The sequence below is a fragment of the Salvelinus fontinalis genome, chromosome 15 (genome assembly GCF_029448725.1).
Source record: "Salvelinus fontinalis isolate EN_2023a chromosome 15, ASM2944872v1, whole genome shotgun sequence".
Classification (NCBI taxonomy): Eukaryota; Metazoa; Chordata; class Actinopteri; order Salmoniformes; family Salmonidae; genus Salvelinus; species Salvelinus fontinalis.
The window spans coordinates 16736815-16758011 of record NC_074679.1 but is presented as its reverse complement, the minus strand read 5'-3'; the positions used below and the strand labels follow the sequence as shown (position 1 = coordinate 16758011).

The 21197-nt window shown below is 47.8% G+C and overlaps 1 protein-coding gene across 3 annotated transcripts in view; it reads left to right on the top strand.

Annotated features, from left to right (window-relative positions):
• Window positions 1-282: 282 nt before the first annotated feature.
• The window catches only part of LOC129811474 (collagen alpha-1(XII) chain-like), a 98913-nt gene continuing 77998 nt past the window's right edge, over window positions 283-21197 (top strand). The window contains exons 1-13 of one of the 3 annotated variants that reach the window (XM_055862811.1): window positions 283-637; window positions 1466-1571; window positions 5040-5156; window positions 5276-5419; window positions 6425-6481; window positions 7454-7717; window positions 8006-8170; window positions 8299-8472; window positions 8707-8997; window positions 9155-9757; window positions 11430-11708; window positions 12199-12474; window positions 12573-12848. In XM_055862811.1, the coding sequence (XP_055718786.1) occupies window positions 1502-1571; window positions 5040-5156; window positions 5276-5419; window positions 6425-6481; window positions 7454-7717; window positions 8006-8170; window positions 8299-8472; window positions 8707-8997; window positions 9155-9757; window positions 11430-11708; window positions 12199-12474; window positions 12573-12848 (2716 nt within the window). In that variant the 5' untranslated portion in view covers window positions 283-637; window positions 1466-1501. The remainder of the gene's footprint in view (window positions 638-1465; window positions 1572-5039; window positions 5157-5275; window positions 5420-6424; window positions 6482-7453; window positions 7718-8005; window positions 8171-8298; window positions 8473-8706; window positions 8998-9154; window positions 9758-11429; window positions 11709-12198; window positions 12475-12572; window positions 12849-21197) is intronic. The other 2 variants (XM_055862810.1, XM_055862812.1) reach the window with 2 other exon arrangements.

Sequence of the window (21197 nt, the reverse complement as noted above, 5' to 3'; positions counted from 1 at the left end):
GTATATGTGTACAAGTTACCCGCAGGTAGTCTAGGTTGCCCGGACGACTGCATATATTCTCCGAGAGATCCACAAGAAAATCCACGAACGGGTCGTTTGGATAGTAAATTCAAGTGGTTTTTATTGATTGAACAAATACTTTCACTGAGATAGATAGTAAGTAGACCGTTTAAAAAAAATCTAATATAGCCTACATTTGAATTTCCTCAGGGTTGACTGGCTATATAGACTGTGACTCACATTATCCCTGTTAACCCGTTATAGGCACTTAGAACAGAAGATCATGATGTGCCAAAGGAATGCAGAAAAGAATGCACTTTCCAGAAGTGTGTTCCCACTGGTGGATGTTTCATATATCAAACCATGGCAAGGTTTACCGGTGGACTTTCGTAAGAGTTTGCGGCGGTAAAATGAGAGTTGGGAACAGCCCCCTATTAAGTAGCAGATTGTGGAAAGATTCTACCCACTTGGACAGAGACTTCTTTCTTGGACATCTGCTGTTGGAGCTTCCAGTAGCCAGCTAGAGGAGAGAAGGGTACACCCAGAGCTCCTAAAAGTTATCTATTAGTTTCTAGAGGGGAGTCTTCAACGAGACTGCATTTACATTTTTTGATTTTATTCTGTCAAAATTGACCAGGTGAGCTACAAATATTTTATTTTATCCTGCTGTTGATTAGAAATAATTCAAAATTCATACAAAATAAATGCCTTTCAATGAATAAGACATTGTGCTAATCTGTATGTGCTATTTATGCGTTTTTTCAAAGACCTGGATGGATACAGGAATGCAAAGATTAATTTATTTCTGGGAATAACTGCAAGATTAGTGATTTTTTTCGCGGTAGTTAATTCTTCAGGTTATAGTTTGTCAATAAAGAAACACATCTATGTTGGATTATTTCTGGACCCAGTGTGGAATCAAGAATTATACTGTATGAGAGTATGCGCATCGAAGGAGAATAGTTTAGCCAAAGTAATCAATAAATTAGTTGATAATTGGTAAAACTTAACTTTAAGGCAATTATACATTTGCTATTGGGCACATTGTTTTGGCAAAAGTTTTTTATTCTACATAATATATATACTTTTATAATATATGGGCCTAATCTATACAACAGGTTGAACTATGATTACATTATTTATTAACAGTGAGTAAACAAAATCATTTTTTAGACTACTTGTGCTTGATGACAATATAGTTCAGAAAAAAAGTGATTATATTTTTTGAGATAACCATGCATAAGGTGACAGAAGTTAGGTTGTTAAATAGTCCTACTTTTTTCTCTCTTTTCATTGAACCAAATTTTGCCAGACAGTGGTTTAGGTAAATTCCTCCACTGGCAGATGCCCTTTCAGTCAGGGAAATGTAATCTATTCCCTTTCAAGGGCTCGTGACTTTCTGTCCACTCTCTTCCCAACGCTACACTAAATAGGTTTGAAAATGTTTATGCAACTCTCTTCTCAGATTGATTCATGTGCTGCTGACCCATAACGTCTAAAAATGAAGATAAGGCTGTCGCTGGCGGTGGCTGCCTTTGTTGCTGTGTTATTCTCCACAGTTGAAGCTCAAGGTAAATGTCCCTTCCCCCTATCCCTCTTGCCAAACCTTTTCATATACCCCTCAACTCTCTCTCTCTCTCTCTCTCTCTCTCTCTCTCTCTCTCTCTCTCTCTCTCTCTCTCTCTCTCTCTCTCTCTCTCTCTCTCTCTCTCTCTCTCTCTCTCTCTCTCTCTCTCTCTCTCTCTCTCTCTCTCTCTCTCTCTCTCTCTCTCTCTCTCTCTCTCTCTCTCTCTCTCCTCTCTCTCTCTCTCTCTCTCTCTCTCTCTCTCTCTCTCTCTCTCTCTCTCTCTCTCTCTCTCTCTCTCTCTCTCCAGTTGTTTGATTACAGTGTTTAGGATGTAGGGGTTTTATTGTGTGTGGACATACTATCACATGGAAACAACCCTGATGCATTGTACAGTATGATTAATAAAATGATACCCAGTTATGTGTGTATTGTGCTTGTTTTGACTTGTCCTGAACATCTTCTCTTGTTCTGTAATGTATTATGAGTTATTTCAGAATACTTACAATTGCATTAACTCAATCTTGGTACATGTATATAATATATTCTAAATTAGTTTTTATAATTATGATAGAACATATACAAACTCTGTCATGAAACCATAATCAGGAAATGTCTCCAACTATGCCAATGAGAAATCAGGGACTCTGATATTATGTCGTCAACAGTCATCTGTAATACCCAGTATGTGACATTACTGTCTCAACAGCTGGATCTGACTTTTATGTTGATGTCAGAGTCCTCACAGGGCTCTGAAACCATCATGTGTAACCATAGTCGTATTGATGTTATGGTTCGGTAAAAGAATCCAGGACACAATTGTCATTCCTTCATTGACAATTGGATAGGATTTTTTTTTCTTCTTTCAATTATGTGTTCTAAAACAAAAGTACACTAAAAAGAAGTAAAACGAAAATAATTTCATGGTTTAGTTATTCCCCTCTGTAATTATGTCAACTAAAATTAAGTTACATTAGCTTTTCTAGATTTGAGTATTTCTCACATTTCGATCGCCAAACAAAATAAGTGGTCATGACATGATCATTTGTAGAAATGTGAGATCATAGTTTCAATATCCCTGATGTTCAAAACGTTAGAATTCAATTCTTATAATGTTTTTTTTAAGTGTAAAAACATTTTCCGACCAAAGACAAAAACCCAAAATGGAAAGTTCTGATTATTTCCCCTGAAAGCTTTTTTGGGGAGTCCAATGTCTACTCCCATATATCTTCACTAACGGAATGGAAATATGTAATATGAGAATCGCAAATTAATCCTCAGACAGGGCAAAGACAAAGAGAATGGGGCATTCTCGAAATCGTTGAGTTGCAATCCATGTGGAAAGTTAATATGTAGTCATTTTTGTCAGTACATGTTGCGAAATTGCTTTGGCATCCCTTCTGCCTCTTTTGGAGAGTCATAGCTCTTTCCTCTGAATGACTGACTGGCTGTAGACTAAGGTTACTGACAGTAGCCAGAGTCTGGCTCATGGGGAAGGCAGAGGTGTCCTCTGGTCAGGCAGGTTGCTGTGATTTGCATCCACACCTGTTGAGGGAACTTGACTGAAAGATATCCACCAATGTTTATTGTGATTGTTTTATATCTTCAATGATTTTTTTCAATATCTTGTTTTAGTAAAGTACGTTAAAATGCAAAATGAGAAGATTGAACAGAAAATGTGCGCAGTAACAACTCTGTAACAACTGTGTTTCCAACTATTTGCGACTTTTTCTACAAAGATGCTCAAACAACTTGAGTAAAGTGACACAGCTCTTTGCTCTTGTGAGTGAAAACAACCTCCCTACCCACTTTCCTTACCCAACTTCCCCCTCCATCTCCCTTTTACTCAACTCCCCTCCCTACCCCCAAGTGGGTTTATTTATTCTTGTTCAGAGACTTTCTTGGAGACATGAGGGGAGCTTTCCCGGGCCCCCTGAATTGATGTCAGGTTGGTGATCCTCCTTTACTGTGTACCAATAGCAGCTTAGCTCAGGTCCTAGTTGTTGTCCGCCTGTGCATTCAGTGTGTCCTGAGCTGTTGCTTTCTCAGTGGGTATTTTACAATGATATTCTTGCATCCCATCCCACTGCCCTTCCTCAACAACTTGCATGCCACCCACCTGCTGACATGGTCTGCAAGACCAGCCTTAGCATGTATGTCTTCATCACATACTCACCATCATCATGGACTATAGTATGTAGCATATAAGAAGTGCCTATACAGACATAGGCTAGAGGAGGAAGAGGCACTCCTACAGCACCTCACTTCGTAGATGTTAATACTCTTACATTCTCACAGTTCTAGTTATCTTGTTATTCTGTTTACCATCAATTACATGTTTATATGTCCAAACACTTTTGTTTCCCATTTAACTGTACTCACATAAAGGTGAAAGGTCACTCAACACTCAGCTGATCTAAATAGGTTGCATGTGAACCCCAACTGAGGAAGAATATCATGTTAAAATATGTTTATTATCTCTGTGTGGTCCGTCATGTACATGGAAACTTTCATCCAATTTGTCAAGTTGTTCTAAACAACTTTCTCATGTACATGTGCATGGTGCCGTGGCAGCCAGCTCAATGTGGACACGCGTGTTGTTGTCAGATTGCATCTGTTGTTGTTTTATTCTTTTTATTTTCAATATATTTGTAAATTATTTTCCTCTGTATCTCAACTCTCTCTTCATTTTGCCTGTGTAAGGCAAGCAGTATCCCAGCACCTCATGCCACCTTGTTCACTCTGCCAATGAAAAGAACGTACACAACAGTCTCCCGTGACACATTGTGTATTCTTTTTGCAAGGTTTGCAATGGATGTATGCCAATGACTTGTGCTAGAGTCTCTAAATATACAAATACTTTGTCAAAATATGTATATATACTCTGTATATATAACATGTGTTAAAATCAGCAAATGCCATCAACATTACCTGGCAATCTTGACTCCATTGTATAATCAGTAACGTTGGAATGAAAATGTTGTTGTACTTGTGTGTTGTTCCAATCAACTCCATGACTTGAGAGCAACCTGTTGGTGCTGGTTGGTTGGGCATGCGTGGTAATGACTGCACTCAGCATGTATTGGATGGTTCACTCAATGTTTGTCCTTAGGGGAGTTTTGTGTGGAGTTGTTCTGTATTAATGTTGTTTACTCCAGACTTCCGGTGCTTGAGTTGCTGACTAGGGTCACCTGGTTGTGCAACTCAAACAAATGCCATTTTGTTTTCCAAAATGGCTTCTCACACTTTTTAAATGTTGCTGTGAGTTTATTTTTTGTCACATTTACCATGGATGTGGGTTTTTGTCTCCCTCAACAATGAACGTCTCAACTTCAGTCATGAAGTGTTTATCGTTGGGCTAAATGTGAATGCTTGATATAAAATGTCTTGCTGAAAATACTTGATCAACACTTATATACTCATACCCATGTTTTGCTTACATGTAAGTTAACATCAGTTCCTCTTTTGTTTGCAGTGGAGCCCCCCTCAGACTTGAAATTTAAAATTCTAAATGAGAACACAGTGCAAATGTCATGGAGAAAACCATCGCACAGGATACAAGGCTACAGAATACAAGTTGTATCGGATACAGGTTCGTATTTATTGATCTCATCCGTTAATTGACGTTTGCCTTACTAGTTATAGCTTTTCATGCCAAGCTGAATGATAATTTGCACCAATGCTAATGGCAACCCATTCTCTATATACCAGATGAACCAGACAAAGAGTTGAACCTCCCTGCCACTGCTACAAAGACATCTATCACAGACCTGACTCCTGATCTGGACTACTCAGTGTCCATCATCTCCTATGATGGCACAGAGGAGAGTATACCCATCTTTGGCCAGCTCACTAGTAAGTGCTCAATATTCAAATCAAATCAAATGTCATGTGTCACCTGCGCCAAATACAACAGATCTAGACCTTAATTAAAGTGAAATGCTTAAATTACTTAAAAGTAAGTTGAAATGTAGCAAATAATTAAGGAGCAACAATAAAATAACAGTAGCGAGGCTATTTACAGGGGGTTCCTGTACAGAGGGTTCCGGTACAGGGTCAATGTGAGAGGGCACCAGTTAGCCGAGGTAATTGAGGTAATATGTACATGTAGGTAGAGGTAAAGTGACTATGCATAGATAATAATCAGGGAGTAGAAGCAGTGTAAAAATGTGGGGTGGGGACAATGCAATTAGTCCTGGTAGCCATTTTATTAACTGTTCAAGAGTCTTATGGCTTGGGGGTAGAAGTTGTTAAGAGGCCTTTTTGACCTAGACTTGGCGCTCCGGTACAGCTTGCCGTGTGGTAGCAGAGAGAACAGTCTATGACTAGGGTGGCTGGAGTCCTTGGCAATTTTTTGGGCTTTCCTCTGACACTGCCTGGTATAGAGGTCCTGGATGGCAGGAAGCTTGGGCCCCATGATGTATTCTGATGCTGTTGCAAGGTTAAAAATAACTTGTGTGAAAAGTCAGATGGCTTTCCTAAAAGCCTGATGTGGACTGATATCAAAAGGGTTTAACCTCAGATCAGATCACTCAGCCATAGGAACAATGGGCCAATTACATAGTTTCAAGCCTCCAGCTGTCTATGGTGTAGCTGCCAAGTGAGATGAAAAACATAAGATTTTTAATGGAACAACTTAGAGTTTATAGCGTTAGCTTCTAGACACATCAGAAGAAGGAAATCACATGTGTTTATTGAAACTTTAATAATTTATAGCTAATGAACAAGGAAAAATATGTTTATATGTGTGGTTGATATCCCATTGAAGAGGCTTGATTATGTGTTGATTGTCTTGGATTTATACATGGCATATGGCACACAGGATGTCATGATAACAGTTCAAGTTCTCTTGTGTTTCAGTTCAATCCAGTAACACAAGTGGAACAGCAAGGAGACCTCAGACTTCAGATGCAATCAGTAAGTATGTTATGTCTCAATGTCAACCAATCCCCTCTATGCCCATTGCCTGTCCACATAGCTGTACCATTTTTTCCAGTACCTTTTTTGAGTTTTTCCATGAACTTCCATCATAATCATAATAGTTTTCCCTGGAATATTTTCCTCAGCCTCAAATACCCCTTCTGTACTGCTGAGTTGTCACAGTGTGAGCAGACAGGTGGACCGACAGTGGCTGAGAATGTACACTGTAATTCGTAATTGAAAACAGTCTTCACATTGAGGCAAACGGGTTCCTTGTGTGCTCCCATAATCCAATGAGAGGGATGACGTCACTGTCATGCCAACTCTGTGCATGTCCATCCTTTAAATTAAATGTTGAAAGAAGTGGAAAGGATTACTGCTCTGACCAGAAGTCCTTTTACTGGAGTTCTTTGCCTCTCCATGAGTCCAGTCTGTGGATTGACAGGGAGACACGCTCACTTTTCCCCACTTTGTACGATATTGGGGGAAATTGAAACAGAAGTCCCGGAAAAAAATCTGGTAGAACGCTCTTAGCGCTCTCACAATTGACCTAATTGTCCTGCTAAATCCGTAGAATATTTTATGTTTTATCAAGAAATCTTCAAAAGGTGAGAATAACAAGATGTGAGAAGCACATACGCATAAAGAGTCAAATAGACCTAGGGGATCTAAGATTCAAGACATTCATAGAAGTCCTGCCAATTATTGCATCTTGGATGTTCCAGAGAATCTGATGGATCTGTGATTTAAAAACCCACTAGGGTTTGAAAACATAAAACCGAACAATACCGTTGAACGTTTCAGTGTTTATTTGGTCCATAAAAACACATTTTTGTCTTCATGACTGTTGGAATGTCATCTGTCAGATATTTTCATTATATGCACCAATTTCATGCACCAATCTGTCAGATTGTGTTCAGACAATTAATTGTGTTTCCTCTCTCCCCATCCCCATCTCCACCCTTCCAGAGTGTTCAGTCAATGCCATAGCAGACCTAGTCTTCCTGGTGGATGGCTCCTGGAGTGTTGGCAGGGAAAACTTTAAGCACATCCGCAGCTTCATCAGTGCCTTGGCTGGTGCCTTCGACATTGGAGAGGACAAGACCAGGGTGGCCGTGGTCCAGTACAGCACAGACACCCGCACTGAGTTCCCCCTCAACCGCCACTCCAAACGAGGAGAGCTTCTCAAAGCCATCAACACCCTGCCCTACAAGGGAGGAAACACCATGACAGGTATACGTGATAGGTGTGACAAAACAGCCTACCTGGACATGTTTGATCCCTTACAGTGAGTGCATGGATATCCTGTAGATCATTTGTAAATTCTTGTTGGACCGAATCCTAACTTGAGATCTGTGTGTGTAACTAGAACATTGGTGCAAATCTTCCATTTTATGTTCTGTTTCCGTGCTTGTTCTCAAGGTAGGCTTCCGCCCACAGACAATAAATGTTATCTTACGCTGAAAGATTTTAGGTAACACTATTTTCTTAAAGGTAAATTATGTTACACTCTGTCTCTAGGGGATGCCATGGACTACCTGCTGAAAAACATCTTTACGGAGGCGGCTGGCGCCAGGAAAGGCTTTCCGAAGATAGCCATGATCATCACAGACGGAAAATCCCAGGACCCAGTGGAGGAGTATGCTAAACGACTCAGGAACATTGGAGTGGAAATATTTGCCTTAGGTACTGCTCTTTCTTGAGAACATCCTTATAATGCTTTTAGTTTGTGTGTGCCTGGAGATTCTGTAATGGCTGATGTCCAGAGTACTCCATTTCTCAGGCTAATTTCTAAGATGTCTTTCACAATGTAGGCATCAAAGGAGCAGATGAGGATGAACTGAAAGAAATGGCCTCAACTCCCCACAACACACATGTCTACAATGTTCCTAACTTTGATGTGATCAAGGCAGTGCAGAAAAAGCTCATCACTCAGGTGTGCTCCAGTGTGGAAGACCAGCTCAACTCTCTAGTGAGCGGAGATGATGGTAAGACATTATAGATGATGGTAAGACATTATAGATGATGGTAAGACATTATAGATGACTGTAAGACATAGATGATGTATTACATCAGATTTCCATTGTTTGATTTAAATCTTCACATGTTTCAACTTTTTTTGTCAGAAATAGGTATGGTCAATGTAACAAATCAACAACTTTGTAACTGTAAATGTATTGTTAAAGTGTTGCCTAACCAAACTACATTTGTTCTGTCTCTAGTGGTGGAACCGGCCTCTAACCTCCAAGTACTTGAGATCTCCTCTAAGTCCATGAGGGTGACGTGGGATCCCTCTCTGGGGGAGATCACGGGCTACAAGCTGACCCTGATGCCCATGATGACTGGGATGAAGCGCCAGGTGGTATACGTGGGGCCCACCCAGACCTCCGTCAACGTCCGGGACCTGTCCCCAGAGACTGAGTACGAGATCAGCCTGTTCGCCCTGAAGGGTCTGACACCCAGTGATGCTGTCCTGGCCATGGAGAAGACTCAGCCTGTCAAGGTGTCATTGGGTGAGATAACGCTCTGCAACAGCATATCAGTGATCCACTCACTCACTCTCTCACATACTAACTCACTTGAAAGTTTACTTAGTTGCTATGTAAAATAACAATCTATTTCATAATGGAGACCATATAGAGATGACATCTAATGTATTTTCCACCCCAGAATGTTCTCTTGGAGTGGACGTACAAGCTGACGTGGTCCTGCTGGTCGATGGTTCCTACAGTATCGGATTACAAAACTTTGCCAAAGTCAGAGCTTTCCTGGAGGTCCTGGTCAACTCCTTCAACGTCGGGCTTGACAAGATCCGGCTCAGCTTAGTCCAGTACAGCAGGGACCCCCACACCGAGTTCGCCCTGAACACCTATAATGACATTGCTTCAGTGGTCAAGGCTGTCCGGACATTCCCTTACCGCGGAGGCTCCACCAACACGGGCAAGGCCATGAACTACGTCAGGGAGAAGATCTTTATCTCCACCCGAGGTGCTCGAACCAGCGTCCCACGTGTCATGGTCCTCATCACAGACGGCAAGTCCTCGGACTCCTTCAAGGACGCGGCCACCAACCTAAGGAATATAGATGTGGAAATCTTTGCCGTAGGGGTGAAGGATGCTGTGAGGTCAGAGCTGGAAGCCATTGCTAACGCCCCAGCAGCGACCCACGTATACACTGTGGAGGACTTTGATGCTTTCCAGAGGATCTCCAAGGAGCTCACCCAGTCCATCTGCCTGAGGATCGAACAAGAGCTCCTCAACATCAAGAAGAGGAGTGAGTAGCCATTTAACATACAGGCAATTCCATGGTAATAGAACAGTGCTGAGACTCAGAATTTTCACTTGAAAATGTATGTTAAACAAAAACCAATGATTGTAAAGTTAAACAAACCATACAACTCTATGCACAATGACTACTTTTAACAATTTCCACTGAAAATTGTACAAAAACACATTTACTTGAAGATCACTGCCGATGCAAAGTTTGGTAGCAGAATGACAGCACAAACAGCACAAACTGGAATTATGTTACCAAACTTAGCATCTGCAGTGTTCTTAATGTAAACGTGTTTTTGTAACATTTTCAGTGGACATTGTTGATAGTAGTACTTGTGCATAGAGTTGTATGGTTTGTTTAAGAATCATTGGTTTTTGTTTGACATACATTTTAAAGTGGAATTTCTGAGTCTCAGTATTAAATGCCCGTACCCTTTTAACAAAGGGCTGGGGGTTTTCCAGCTCTGGTCATGTGGTCAACAAAAACTCCTAGCCCTACTCATTACACATACCCCTGTTTGAAGTTTAGCATGCTTACTCTGGGCTGTACTGTACCTGTAACTATAGCTACATAACCATACATGCGGGTTACCTTAGTGGCAGCCGCTAAGTGGCCTCGAACTCTGTATAGTCCATTGTAATCAGTTATTTGTGCTGTGGTAAAGCAGGTCAGAACTGTGCTACTGCAATAGTGATATCATAATGTAACTACATCTCCACTACACAAAAGGCTGAGGAATAATCTGAATCTATTATTACCCTTGCCTTGGTCTGTTTCTTTCTCCCCAGCTGGCTTCTGGTCAGGCAGACACAAGCCAGGTATTCATTGTCAGGGTTCTCCCCAGGATTTTTTAACAAGGTGGTGCTGCTGAGAACACCTGGAACTGCCATTTCCTGCAATCTAGAGCAAATAAATACTCTAATAGGGTGTGGTGCCTGGCCTTAAATGATAACAAATAAAGAAAATAAATAATTAAAGAAATATATAGTACTTTTATTTATTTTTTTACATTGTGGTGCAGCCAGTCAGCGCAGTGCCCTTCTTGCATTATTTGCGGAGAACCCTGATTGTTTTATCTCTCCCTGACTAAGCATGCTGCCTTCAAAATATCACAAAACCATATGCCTGCATCTCAGGGGAGCTCGTTGAACCATTTGTTATTGTTTACTGTTTTTAAACACTATAGCAACTGACTGGGGACCCTCTGTTATTCTGACCTAAATGTCCTTCCAATTCAAAGGCCACCTGTCTCTGAAAGTCAACAGGACTTTAGATAGTTTTCAACACCACAGTAGCAGGACATCACTTTATCTGCTGGACTTATTATCAGTAATGATCCCCCTTTTCCAAGAACACAAAACAATTAGCCATTGGCAATGTCCTGGGGTTATTAATATGAATGTGTTGCAATCTTGTCGGCTTAATGCATAATGCTCGCATTCAGTACGAGGAGGGTTTCCTATGACCAAGACACTCATGGAAGATAAATGGTCAAATATGGATCTGTGAATGATGTTGAATGAGTTCAACTCATTGGTTCCGTTCCAGCTTTTCTGAATGAATAAGATAGACACCTCTGCTTGGCATTATCAAAAGCCATAACGATGACATTTCCTGTGAGTACAAAACACAAACCAGTCACTTAATTGTGTTTTATCCCTCTCGTCAGGTCTGATTGCACCCAGGGACCTGGAGTTCTCTGAGGTGACGTCCAGAAGCTTCCGTGTCACCTGGACAACCGATTCCACCAATGTCATGTCCTACTTGGTGCGTTTCCGTAAGGCAGAGGATATCACTGGGGACTACATCTCCCTGGCTGTGCCAGCCGACACCACCAGCGCCATCCTGCCACACCTCACCCCCTTCACCACCTACGAGGTCAACGTGTTCGCCCAGTATGACAAAGGAGACAGTTTCCCTCTGTCAGGGGAGGAGACCACTTTGGAAGGTAAGGGGTTAAAAGCATACACATTCAGGGGTTTCACAGCATAATCAAGTGAAGAGATACAGTACACTCTTAGAAAAAAAGGTACTATCTAGGACCTAAAATAGTTCTTCTGCTGCATCCATAAGAGAAACTTTTGAAGAACTCTTGTTGGTTCAAGTTTAGAACCCTTTTGGTTTAGAGTAAAACCTTTTTGGGTTCCATGTAGAACCCTTAGAGGATTCTACATGGAATCCAAAAGTGTTCTACCTGGAACCAAAAAGGTTTTTTACCTGGAACCAAAAAGGGTTATCCTATGGGTACAGCCAAAGAACCCTTTTGGAACCCTTTTTTTCTAAGAGTGTATATGTTATAGTGCTTTTGCTTTTTCTCACAAGTTTATGTTTCTCACAAGTTCAATAGTTTATACAGAAGGCTGGGTGTGGAGTCTTTGTCCTTACAAATTACATTGACAAGCCACTGCTAAACAAAACCTAAACATGCTTCTTTCCAGAACGAGGGACGGTGCAGGACCTGAGTGTGTCTGAGGAGACCACGGACAGTTTCCGGGTGTCGTGGCTGGCGGCGCCAGGGCCCGTGGTGAGGTACCGGCTGTCCTACATCCCCGTGACAGGGGGAGGAGAGGTGCTGGAGGCCCAGACCAACGGACCTGACACCACTATCGTGCTCCAGGAGCTGTTCCCCATCACCACCTACCGTGTGTTTGTGTCTGCAGAGTACACCTCTGGCCTGGGAGACAAGATGCAGGTCGACGGAACCACCAAGGAAGGTCAGTCAGTTAACCAGCGTGGCTGCTAACATTTCAATTCCTTACCTATAGCTAAAGCAGTTTATACTGTACATACATGTGTGTCCTTTCCCTCTCAGTCCGTGGTTCTCCCCGTGATCTCCGTGTCTTCAACGAGACCGTGTCCAGCATGAAGGTGTCATGGAGGGCCGCTCCCGGGAATGTCCTCCAGTACCGCGTGGCCTTCAAACCAGCCGACGGCACCGGGGAGAGGAAGGAGATAGCCGTGAAAGGAGACACCACCATGGCTCTGCTGAAGAACCTCCAGCCTGCTACTGAATATGAGCTGTTTGTCAGTGCCCGCTACACCTCTGGGCTGGGAGACCCACTCCTGGGTACAGGCACCACCCTAGAAGGTACAACTCTTATGTTTGTTATAACTGTCTGCTCTTTGGCTGCTTTGAAGGGGTTGTATTTTAGAGAGAGAGAGAGAGGGAGACAGATAGATAGAGGGAGAGGGAGACAGATAGAGCGAGAGAGAGAGACTGTGAAATATGACTTAAGGCGATCTTCATTGTCTTTGTTTTTGGAGTCGAACATCAGCATTTTTTTCAATGTGGCATGGTGTAAGATGCCAGTCTAGAAAAACATACTGCCCTAGAAATCCTTCCTAGATATCTCAGGATACCTCTTCTCTGAGTGTTAAGGGAAACTCTGTAAATGCTGGAATATTGAACTTTATGTAATTCCTGTGACACAGACAGACTGTAGGTTAGCTCTACTTTATTGCCCATGAAGCAGGGAGAGCTGGAAATGGGTGGGGGTACTCTCGTAAACCTAAAACACTCCTGAGTACAGCCAACACATGCCATGCTAGACTAGCTCATGCAGTTTTACACACTCCGGGGACATATGGGTTATTTTAGATTATTTTATGTGACACATTTAATATCACTTTAAAGGAAAATACCACTCAAAATCTTTTGTTATTCGTTTCATTAGTCCGATACAGTCCCAAAATGTTTTTCATGTTGGCAATCAAGTTTTTGTTTTGCCAAAATATATATTTTTGTGGCATTTTTATTCAATGATTTTGTAAACCATTTGGAATAGCAATGCTGCTGATCAGAGACGGCTTACTCTGCTAACTGGTCTCCTCAACCTTAGACCTTGATGCATACTTAAGCCTATGTCTTCAAGAATGTTAGCCAAAATGTACCAAATCCATTGTAGACTACACCCCTCTTTCTAACACTGAGGGATACTATTAGAAGGTTGTTCAGGACGGACATGCAGTGAGTTAGTGTGAGGGACATCTGTTAGTGATATAGGTGTTTCAGTAGGCTGCCATTCAGGCCAGGGCAGCAGGAGGTTATGGTCTGGGTCACGCTGGTCTGGCTGCTAGGGAGCCCAACAATAACAAAGACCACTCTATCCCACACGCCAGAACAGACACGCCTCCACAATCCGTTCTGCTCGTGGCAGCCCAATCATAGGTCTCTGAACAGCTTTATGACATTACTAGAGTTCTGTCCCGGAACATCTTTGATCAGGGTGGTCTAGAAGAGAAAGCTCTGAGGATGGGAGGCCCAACTAGAAGGATGAGAGGGGAGGGCCAACTAAGAGGACTGGGGTCTGGGAAGGGGAGAACCAACTAGGGGGACTGGGGTCTGGGAAGGGGAGACAACTAGGGGGACTGGGGTCTGGGAAGGGGAGAACCAACTAGGGGGACTGGGGTCTGGGGAGTGGAGACACAACTAGGAGGACTGGGGTCTGGGGAGTGGAGACACAACTAGGAGGACTGGGGTCTGGGAAGGGGAGAACCAACTAGGGGGACTGGGGTCTGGGAAGGGGAGAACCAATTAGGGGGACTGGGGTCTGGGAAGGGGAGAACAAACTAGGAGGACTGGGGTCTGGGAAGGGGAGAACCAACTAGGGGGACTGGGGTCTGGGAAGGGGAAGGGGAGAACCAACTAGGGGGACTGGGGTCTGGGAAGGGGAGAACCAACTAGGAGGACAGGGGTCTGGGGAGTGGAGACACAACTAGGAGGACTGGGGTCTGGGAAGGGGAGAACCAACTAGGAGGACTGGGGTCTGGGAAGGGGAGAACCAACTAGGGGGACTGGGGTCTGGGGAATGGAGACACAACTAGGAGGACTGGGGTCTGGGAAGGGGAGAACCAACTAGGAGGACAGGGGTCTGGGGAGTGGAGACACAACTAGGAGGACTGGGGTCTGGGAAGGGGAGACACAACTAGGAGGACTGGGGTCTGGGAAGGGGAGAACCAACTAGGAGGACTGGGGTCTGGGAAGGGGAGACACAACTAGGAGGACTGGGGTCTGGGGAGGGGAGAACCAACTAGGGGGACTGGGGTCTGGGGAGTGGAGACACAACTAGGAGGACTGGGGTCTGGGAAGGGGAGAACCAACTAGGAGGACGGGGGTCTGGGGAGTGGAGTCACAACTAGGAGGACAGGGGTCTGGGGAGGGGAGAACCAACTAGGGGGACTGGGGTCTGGGGAGTGGAGACACAACTAGGAGGACTGGGGTCTGGGAAGGGGAGACAACTAGGGGGACTGGGGTCTGGGAAGGGGAGAACCAACTAGGAGGACTGGGGTCTGGGAAGGGGAGAACCAACTAGGGGGACTGGGGTCTGGGAAGGGGAGAACCAACTAGGAAGACTGGGGTTTGGGAAGGGGAGACAATTAGGGGGACTGGGGTCTGGGAAGGGGAGAACCAACTAGGAGGACTGGGGTCTGGGAAGGGGAGAACCAACTAGGGGGACTGGGGTCTGGGAAGGGGAGAACCAACTAGGGGGACTGGGGTCTGGGAAAGGGAGAACCAACTAGGAGGACAGGGGTCTGGGGAGTGGAGACACAACTAGGAGGACTGGGGTCTGGGAAGGGGAGACACAACTAGGAGGACTGGGGTCTGGGAAGGGGAGAACCAACTAGGAGGACTGGGGTCTGGGAAGGGGAGAACCAACTAGGGGGACTGGGGTCTGGGGAATGGAGAAACAACTAGGAGGACTGGGGTCTGGGAAGGGGAGACACAACTAGGAGGACTGGGGTCTGGGAAGGGGAGACACAACTAGGAGGACTGGGGTCTGGGAAGGGGAGACAACTAGGGGGACTGGGGTCTGGGAAGGGGAGAACCAACTAGGAGGACTGGGGTCTGGGAAGGGGAGAACCAACTAGGGGGACTGGGGTCTGGGAAGGGGAGAACCAACTAGGAAGACTGGGGTTTGGGAAGGGGAGACAATTAGGGGGACTGGGGTCTGGGAAGGGGAGAACCAACTAGGAGGACTGGGGTCTGGGAAGGGGAGAACCAACTAGGGGGACTGGGGTCTGGGAAGGGGAGAACCAACTAGGGGGACTGGGGTCTGGGAAGGGGAGAACCAACTAGGAGGACAGGGGTCTGGGGAGTGGAGACACAACTAGGAGGACTGGGGTCTGGGAAGGGGAGACACAACTAGGAGGACTGGGGTCTGGGAAGGGGAGAACCAACTAGGAGGACTGGGGTCTGGGAAGGGGAGAACCAACTAGGGGGACTGGGGTCTGGGGAATGGAGAAACAACTAGGAGGACTGGGGTCTGGGAAGGGGAGACACAACTAGGAGGACTGGGGTCTGGGAAGGGGAGACACAACTAGGAGGACTGGGGTCTGGGAAGGGGAGAACCAACTAGGGGGACTGGGGTCTGGGAAGGGGAGACACAACTAGGAGGACTGGGGTCTGGGAAGGGGAGAACCAACTAGGGGGACTGGGGTCTGGGAAGGGGAAGGGGAGAACCAACTAGGAGGACAGGGGTCTGGGGAGTGGAGACACAACTAGGAGGACTGGGGTCTGGGAAGGGGAGAACCAACTAGGAGGACTGGGGTCTGGGAAGGGGAGAACCAACTAGGGGGACTGGGGTCTGGGGAATGGAGACACAACTAGGAGGACTGGGGTCTGGGAAGGGGAGAACCAACTAGGAGGACAGGGGTCTGGGGAGTGGAGACACAACTAGGAGGACTGGGGTCTGGGAAGGGGAGACACAACTAGGAGGACTGGGGTCTGGGAAGGGGAGAACCAACTAGGAGGACTGGGGTCTGGGAAGGGGAGACACAACTAGGAGGACTGGGGTCTGGGGAGGGGAGAACCAACTAGGGGGACTGGGGTCTGGGGAGTGGAGACACAACTAGGAGGACTGGGGTCTGGGAAGGGGAGAACCAACTAGGAGGACGGGGGTCTGGGGAGTGGAGACACAACTAGGAGGACAGGGGTCTGGGGAGGGGAGAACCAACTAGGGGGACTGGGGTCTGGGGAGTGGAGACACAACTAGGAGGACTGGGGTCTGGGAAGGGGAGACAACTAGGGGGACTGGGGTCTGGGAAGGGGAGAACCAACTAGGAGGACTGGGGTCTGGGAAGGGGAGAACCAACTAGGGGGACTGGGGTCTGGGAAGGGGAGAACCAACTAGGAAGACTGGGGTTTGGGAAGGGGAGACAATTAGGGGGACTGGGGTCTGGGAAGGGGAGAACCAACTAGGAGGACTGGGGTCTGGGAAGGGGAGAACCAACTAGGGGGACTGGGGTCTGGGAAGGGGAGAACCAACTAGGGGGACTGGGGTCTGGGAAGGGGAGAACCAACTAGGAGGACAGGGGTCTGGGGAGTGGAGACACAACTAGGAGGACTGGGGTCTGGGAAGGGGAGACACAACTAGGAGGACTGGGGTCTGGGAAGGGGAGAACCAACTAGGAGGACTGGGGTCTGGGAAGGGGAGAACCAACTAGGGGGACTGGGGTCTGGGGAATGGAGAAACAACTAGGAGGACTGGGGTCTGGGAAGGGGAGACACAACTAGGAGGACTGGGGTCTGGGAAGGGGAGACACAACTAGGAGGACTGGGGTCTGGGAAGGGGAGAACCAACTAGGGGGACTGGGGTCTGGGAAGGGGAGACACAACTAGGAGGACTGGGGTCTGGGAAGGGGAGAACCAACTAGGGGGACTGGGGTCTGGGGAGTGGAGACACAACTAGGAGGACTGGGGTCTGGGAAGGGGAGAACCAACTAGGAGGACGGGGGTCTGGGGAGTGGAGACACAACTAGGAGGACGGGGGTCTGGGGAGGGGAGAACCAACTAGGGGGACTGGGGTCTGGGGAGTGGAGACACAACTAGGAGGACTGGGGTCTGGGAAGGGGAGACAACTAGGGGGACTGGGGTCTGGGAAGGGGAGAACCAACTAGGAGGACTGGGGTCTGGGAAGGGGAGAACCAACTAGGGGGACTGGGGTCTGGGAAGGGGAGAACCAACTAGGAAGACTGGGGTTTGGGAAGGGGAGACAATTAGGGGGACTGGGGTCTGGGAAGGGGAGAACCAACTAGGAGGACTGGGGTCTGGGAAGGGGAGAACCAACTAGGGGGACTGGGGTCTGGGAAGGGGAGAACCAACTAGGGGGACTGGGGTCTGGGAAGGGGAGAACCAACTAGGAGGACAGGGGTCTGGGGAGTGGAGACACAACTAGGAGGACTGGGGTCTGGGAAGGGGAGACACAACTAGGAGGACTGGGGTCTGGGAAGGGGAGAACCAACTAGGAGGACTGGGGTCTGGGAAGGGGAGAACCAACTAGGGGGACTGGGGTCTGGGGAATGGAGAAACAACTAGGAGGACTGGGGTCTGGGAAGGGGAGACACAACTAGGAGGACTGGGGTCTGGGAAGGGGAGACACAACTAGGAGGACTGGGGTCTGGGAAGGGGAGAACCAACTAGGGGGACTGGGGTCTGGGGAGTGGAGACACAACTAGGAGGACTGGGGTCTGGGAAGGGGAGAACCAACTAGGAGGACGGGGGTCTGGGGAGTGGAGACACAACTAGGAGGACGGGGGTCTGGGGAGGGGAGAACCAACTAGGGGGACTGGGGTCTGGGGAGTGGAGACACAACTAGGAGGACTGGGGTCTGGGGAGTGGAGACACAACTAGGAGGACTGAGGTCTGGGGAGGGGGGCCCACCTAAGAGGACTGGGGTCTGGGGAGGGGGGCTCAACTAGGAAGATTGGTCTGGGGAGTGGAGACACAACTAGGAGGACTGGGGTCTGGGGAGTGGAGACACAACTAGAAGGACTGGGGTGTGGGGAGGCCCACCTAAGAGGACTGGGGTCTGGGGAGGGGGGCCCAACTAGGAAGATGGGTCTGGGGAGGAGAGGCCCAACTAGGAGGACTGGGGTCTGGGGAGGGGAGGACCAACTAGGAGGACTGGGGTCTGGGAAGGGGAGAACCAACTAGGAAGACTGGGGTTTGGGAAGGGGAGACAATTAGGGGGACTGGGGTCTGGGAAGGGGAGAACCAACTAGGAGGACTGGGGTCTGGGAAGGGGAGAACCAACTAGGGGGACTGGGGTCTGGGAAGGGGAGAACCAACTAGGGGGACTGGGGTCTGGGAAGGGGAGAACCAACTAGGAGGACAGGGGTCTGGGGAGTGGAGACACAACTAGGAGGACTGGGGTCTGGGAAGGGGAGACACAACTAGGAGGACTGGGGTCTGGGAAGGGGAGAACCAACTAGGAGGACTGGGGTCTGGGAAGGGGAGAACCAACTAGGGGGACTGGGGTCTGGGGAATGGAGACACAACTAGGAGGACTGGGGTCTGGGAAGGGGAGACACAACTAGGAGGACTGGGGTCTGGGAAGGGGAGACACAACTAGGAGGACTGGGGTCTGGGAAGGGGAGAACCAACTAGGGGGACTGGGGTCTGGGAAGGGGAGACACAACTAGGAGGACTGGGGTCTGGGAAGGGGAGAACCAACTAGGGGGACTGGGGTCTGGGGAGTGGAGACACAACTAGGAGGACTGGGGTCTGGGAAGGGGAGAACCAACTAGGAGGACGGGGGTCTGGGGAGTGGAGACACAACTAGGTGGACGGGGGTCTGGGGAGGGGAGAACCAACTAGGGGGACTGGGGTCTGGGGAGTGGAGACACAACTAGGAGGACTGGGGTCTGGGGAGTGGAGACACAACTAGGAGGACTGAGGTCTGGGGAGGGGGGCCCACCTAAGAGGACTGGGGTCTGGGGAGGGGGGCTCAACTAGGAAGATTGGTCTGGGGAGTGGAGACACAACTAGGAGGACTGGGGGTCTGGGGAGTGGAGACACAACTAGAAGGACTGGGGTCTGGGGAGGCCCACCTAAGAGGACTGGGGTCTGGGGAGGGGGGCCCAACTAGGAAGATGGGTCTGGGGAGGAGAGGCCCAACTAGGAGGACTGGGGTCTGGGGAGGGGAGGACCAACTAGGAGGACTGGGGTCTGGGAAGGGGAGACATAACTAGGAGGACTGGGGTCTGGGAAGGGGAGACACAACTAGGAGGACTGGGGTCTGGGAAGGGGAGAACCAACTAGGAGGACTGGGGTCTGGGAAGGGGAGACACAACTAGGAGGACTGGGGTCTGGGAAGGGGAGAACCAACTAGGGGGACTGGGGTCTGGGGAGTGGAGACACAACTAGGAGGACTGGGGTCTGGGAAGGGGAGAACCAACTAGGAGGACGGGGGTCTGGGGAGTGGAGACACAACTAGGAGGACTGGGGTCTGGGGAGTGGAGACACAACTAGGGGGACTGGGGTCTGGGAAGGGGAGAACCAACTAGGAGGACGGGGGTCTGGGGAGTGGAGACACAACTAGGAGGACTGGGGTCTGGGGAGTGGAGACACAACTAGGAGGACTGAGGTCTGGGGAGGGGGGCCCACCTAAGAGGACTGGGGTCTGGGGAGGGGGGCTCAACTAGGAAGATTGGTCTGGGGAGTGGAGACACAACTAGGAGGACTGGGGTCTGGGGAGTGGAGACACAACTAGAAGGACTGGGGTCTGGGGAGGCCCACCTAAGAGGACTGGGGTCTGGGGAGGGGGGCCCAACTAGGAAGATGGGTCTGGGGAGGAGAGGCCCAACTAGGAGGACTGGGGTCTGGGGAGGGGAGGACCAACTAGGACTGAGGTCAGGCAGACAGGAGGCTGTATGTGCTTTGCTTTAGTTAGGTTTGAGGGTCAGCAGTATGCATGTAGAGAGGAATATTGTTCCAGCCCTTTCCCTTGAAAGGGGCAATCTGCAGTTGCTACATACATTTTTTGACATACTGTGGGGAGAACAAGTATTTGATACACTGCCGATTTTGCAGGTTTTCCAACTTACAAAGCATGTAGAGGTCTGTAATTTTTATCATAGGTACACTTCAACTGTGAGAGACTGAATCTAAAACAAAAATCCAGAAAATCACATTGTATGATTTTTAAGTAATTAATTTGCATCTTATTACCGGTGATATGCTGGTAGAAATGAGGTAAAACAAACCTGCATATCACCTGTAAAAGCTTTACTCCACACGCAAAGACGCATTCAAAGCTCTCCCCCGCCCGCCATTTGGCAAATCAGACAATAACGCTATCCTCCTGATTCCGGCTTACAAGCAAAAACTCAACAGGAAGTACCAGTGACGCGCTCAATATGGTAGTGGTCCAATGAAGCAGAAGCTAAGCTACAGGACTGTTTCACTAGCACAGACTGGAATTTGTTCCGGGATTCCTCCGATGGCATTGAGGAGTTTCCTACATCAGTCACCGGCTTCATAAGTCAATCGACGACGTTGTCCACACAGCGACCATACATACATATCCCAAACAGAAGCCATGGATTACAGGCAACATCCGCACTGAGCTAAAGGCTAGAGTTGCCGCTTTCAGGGAGCAAGACACTAATCTGGACGCATATAAGAAATCCCGCTACGTGCTCGGACGAACCATCAAAC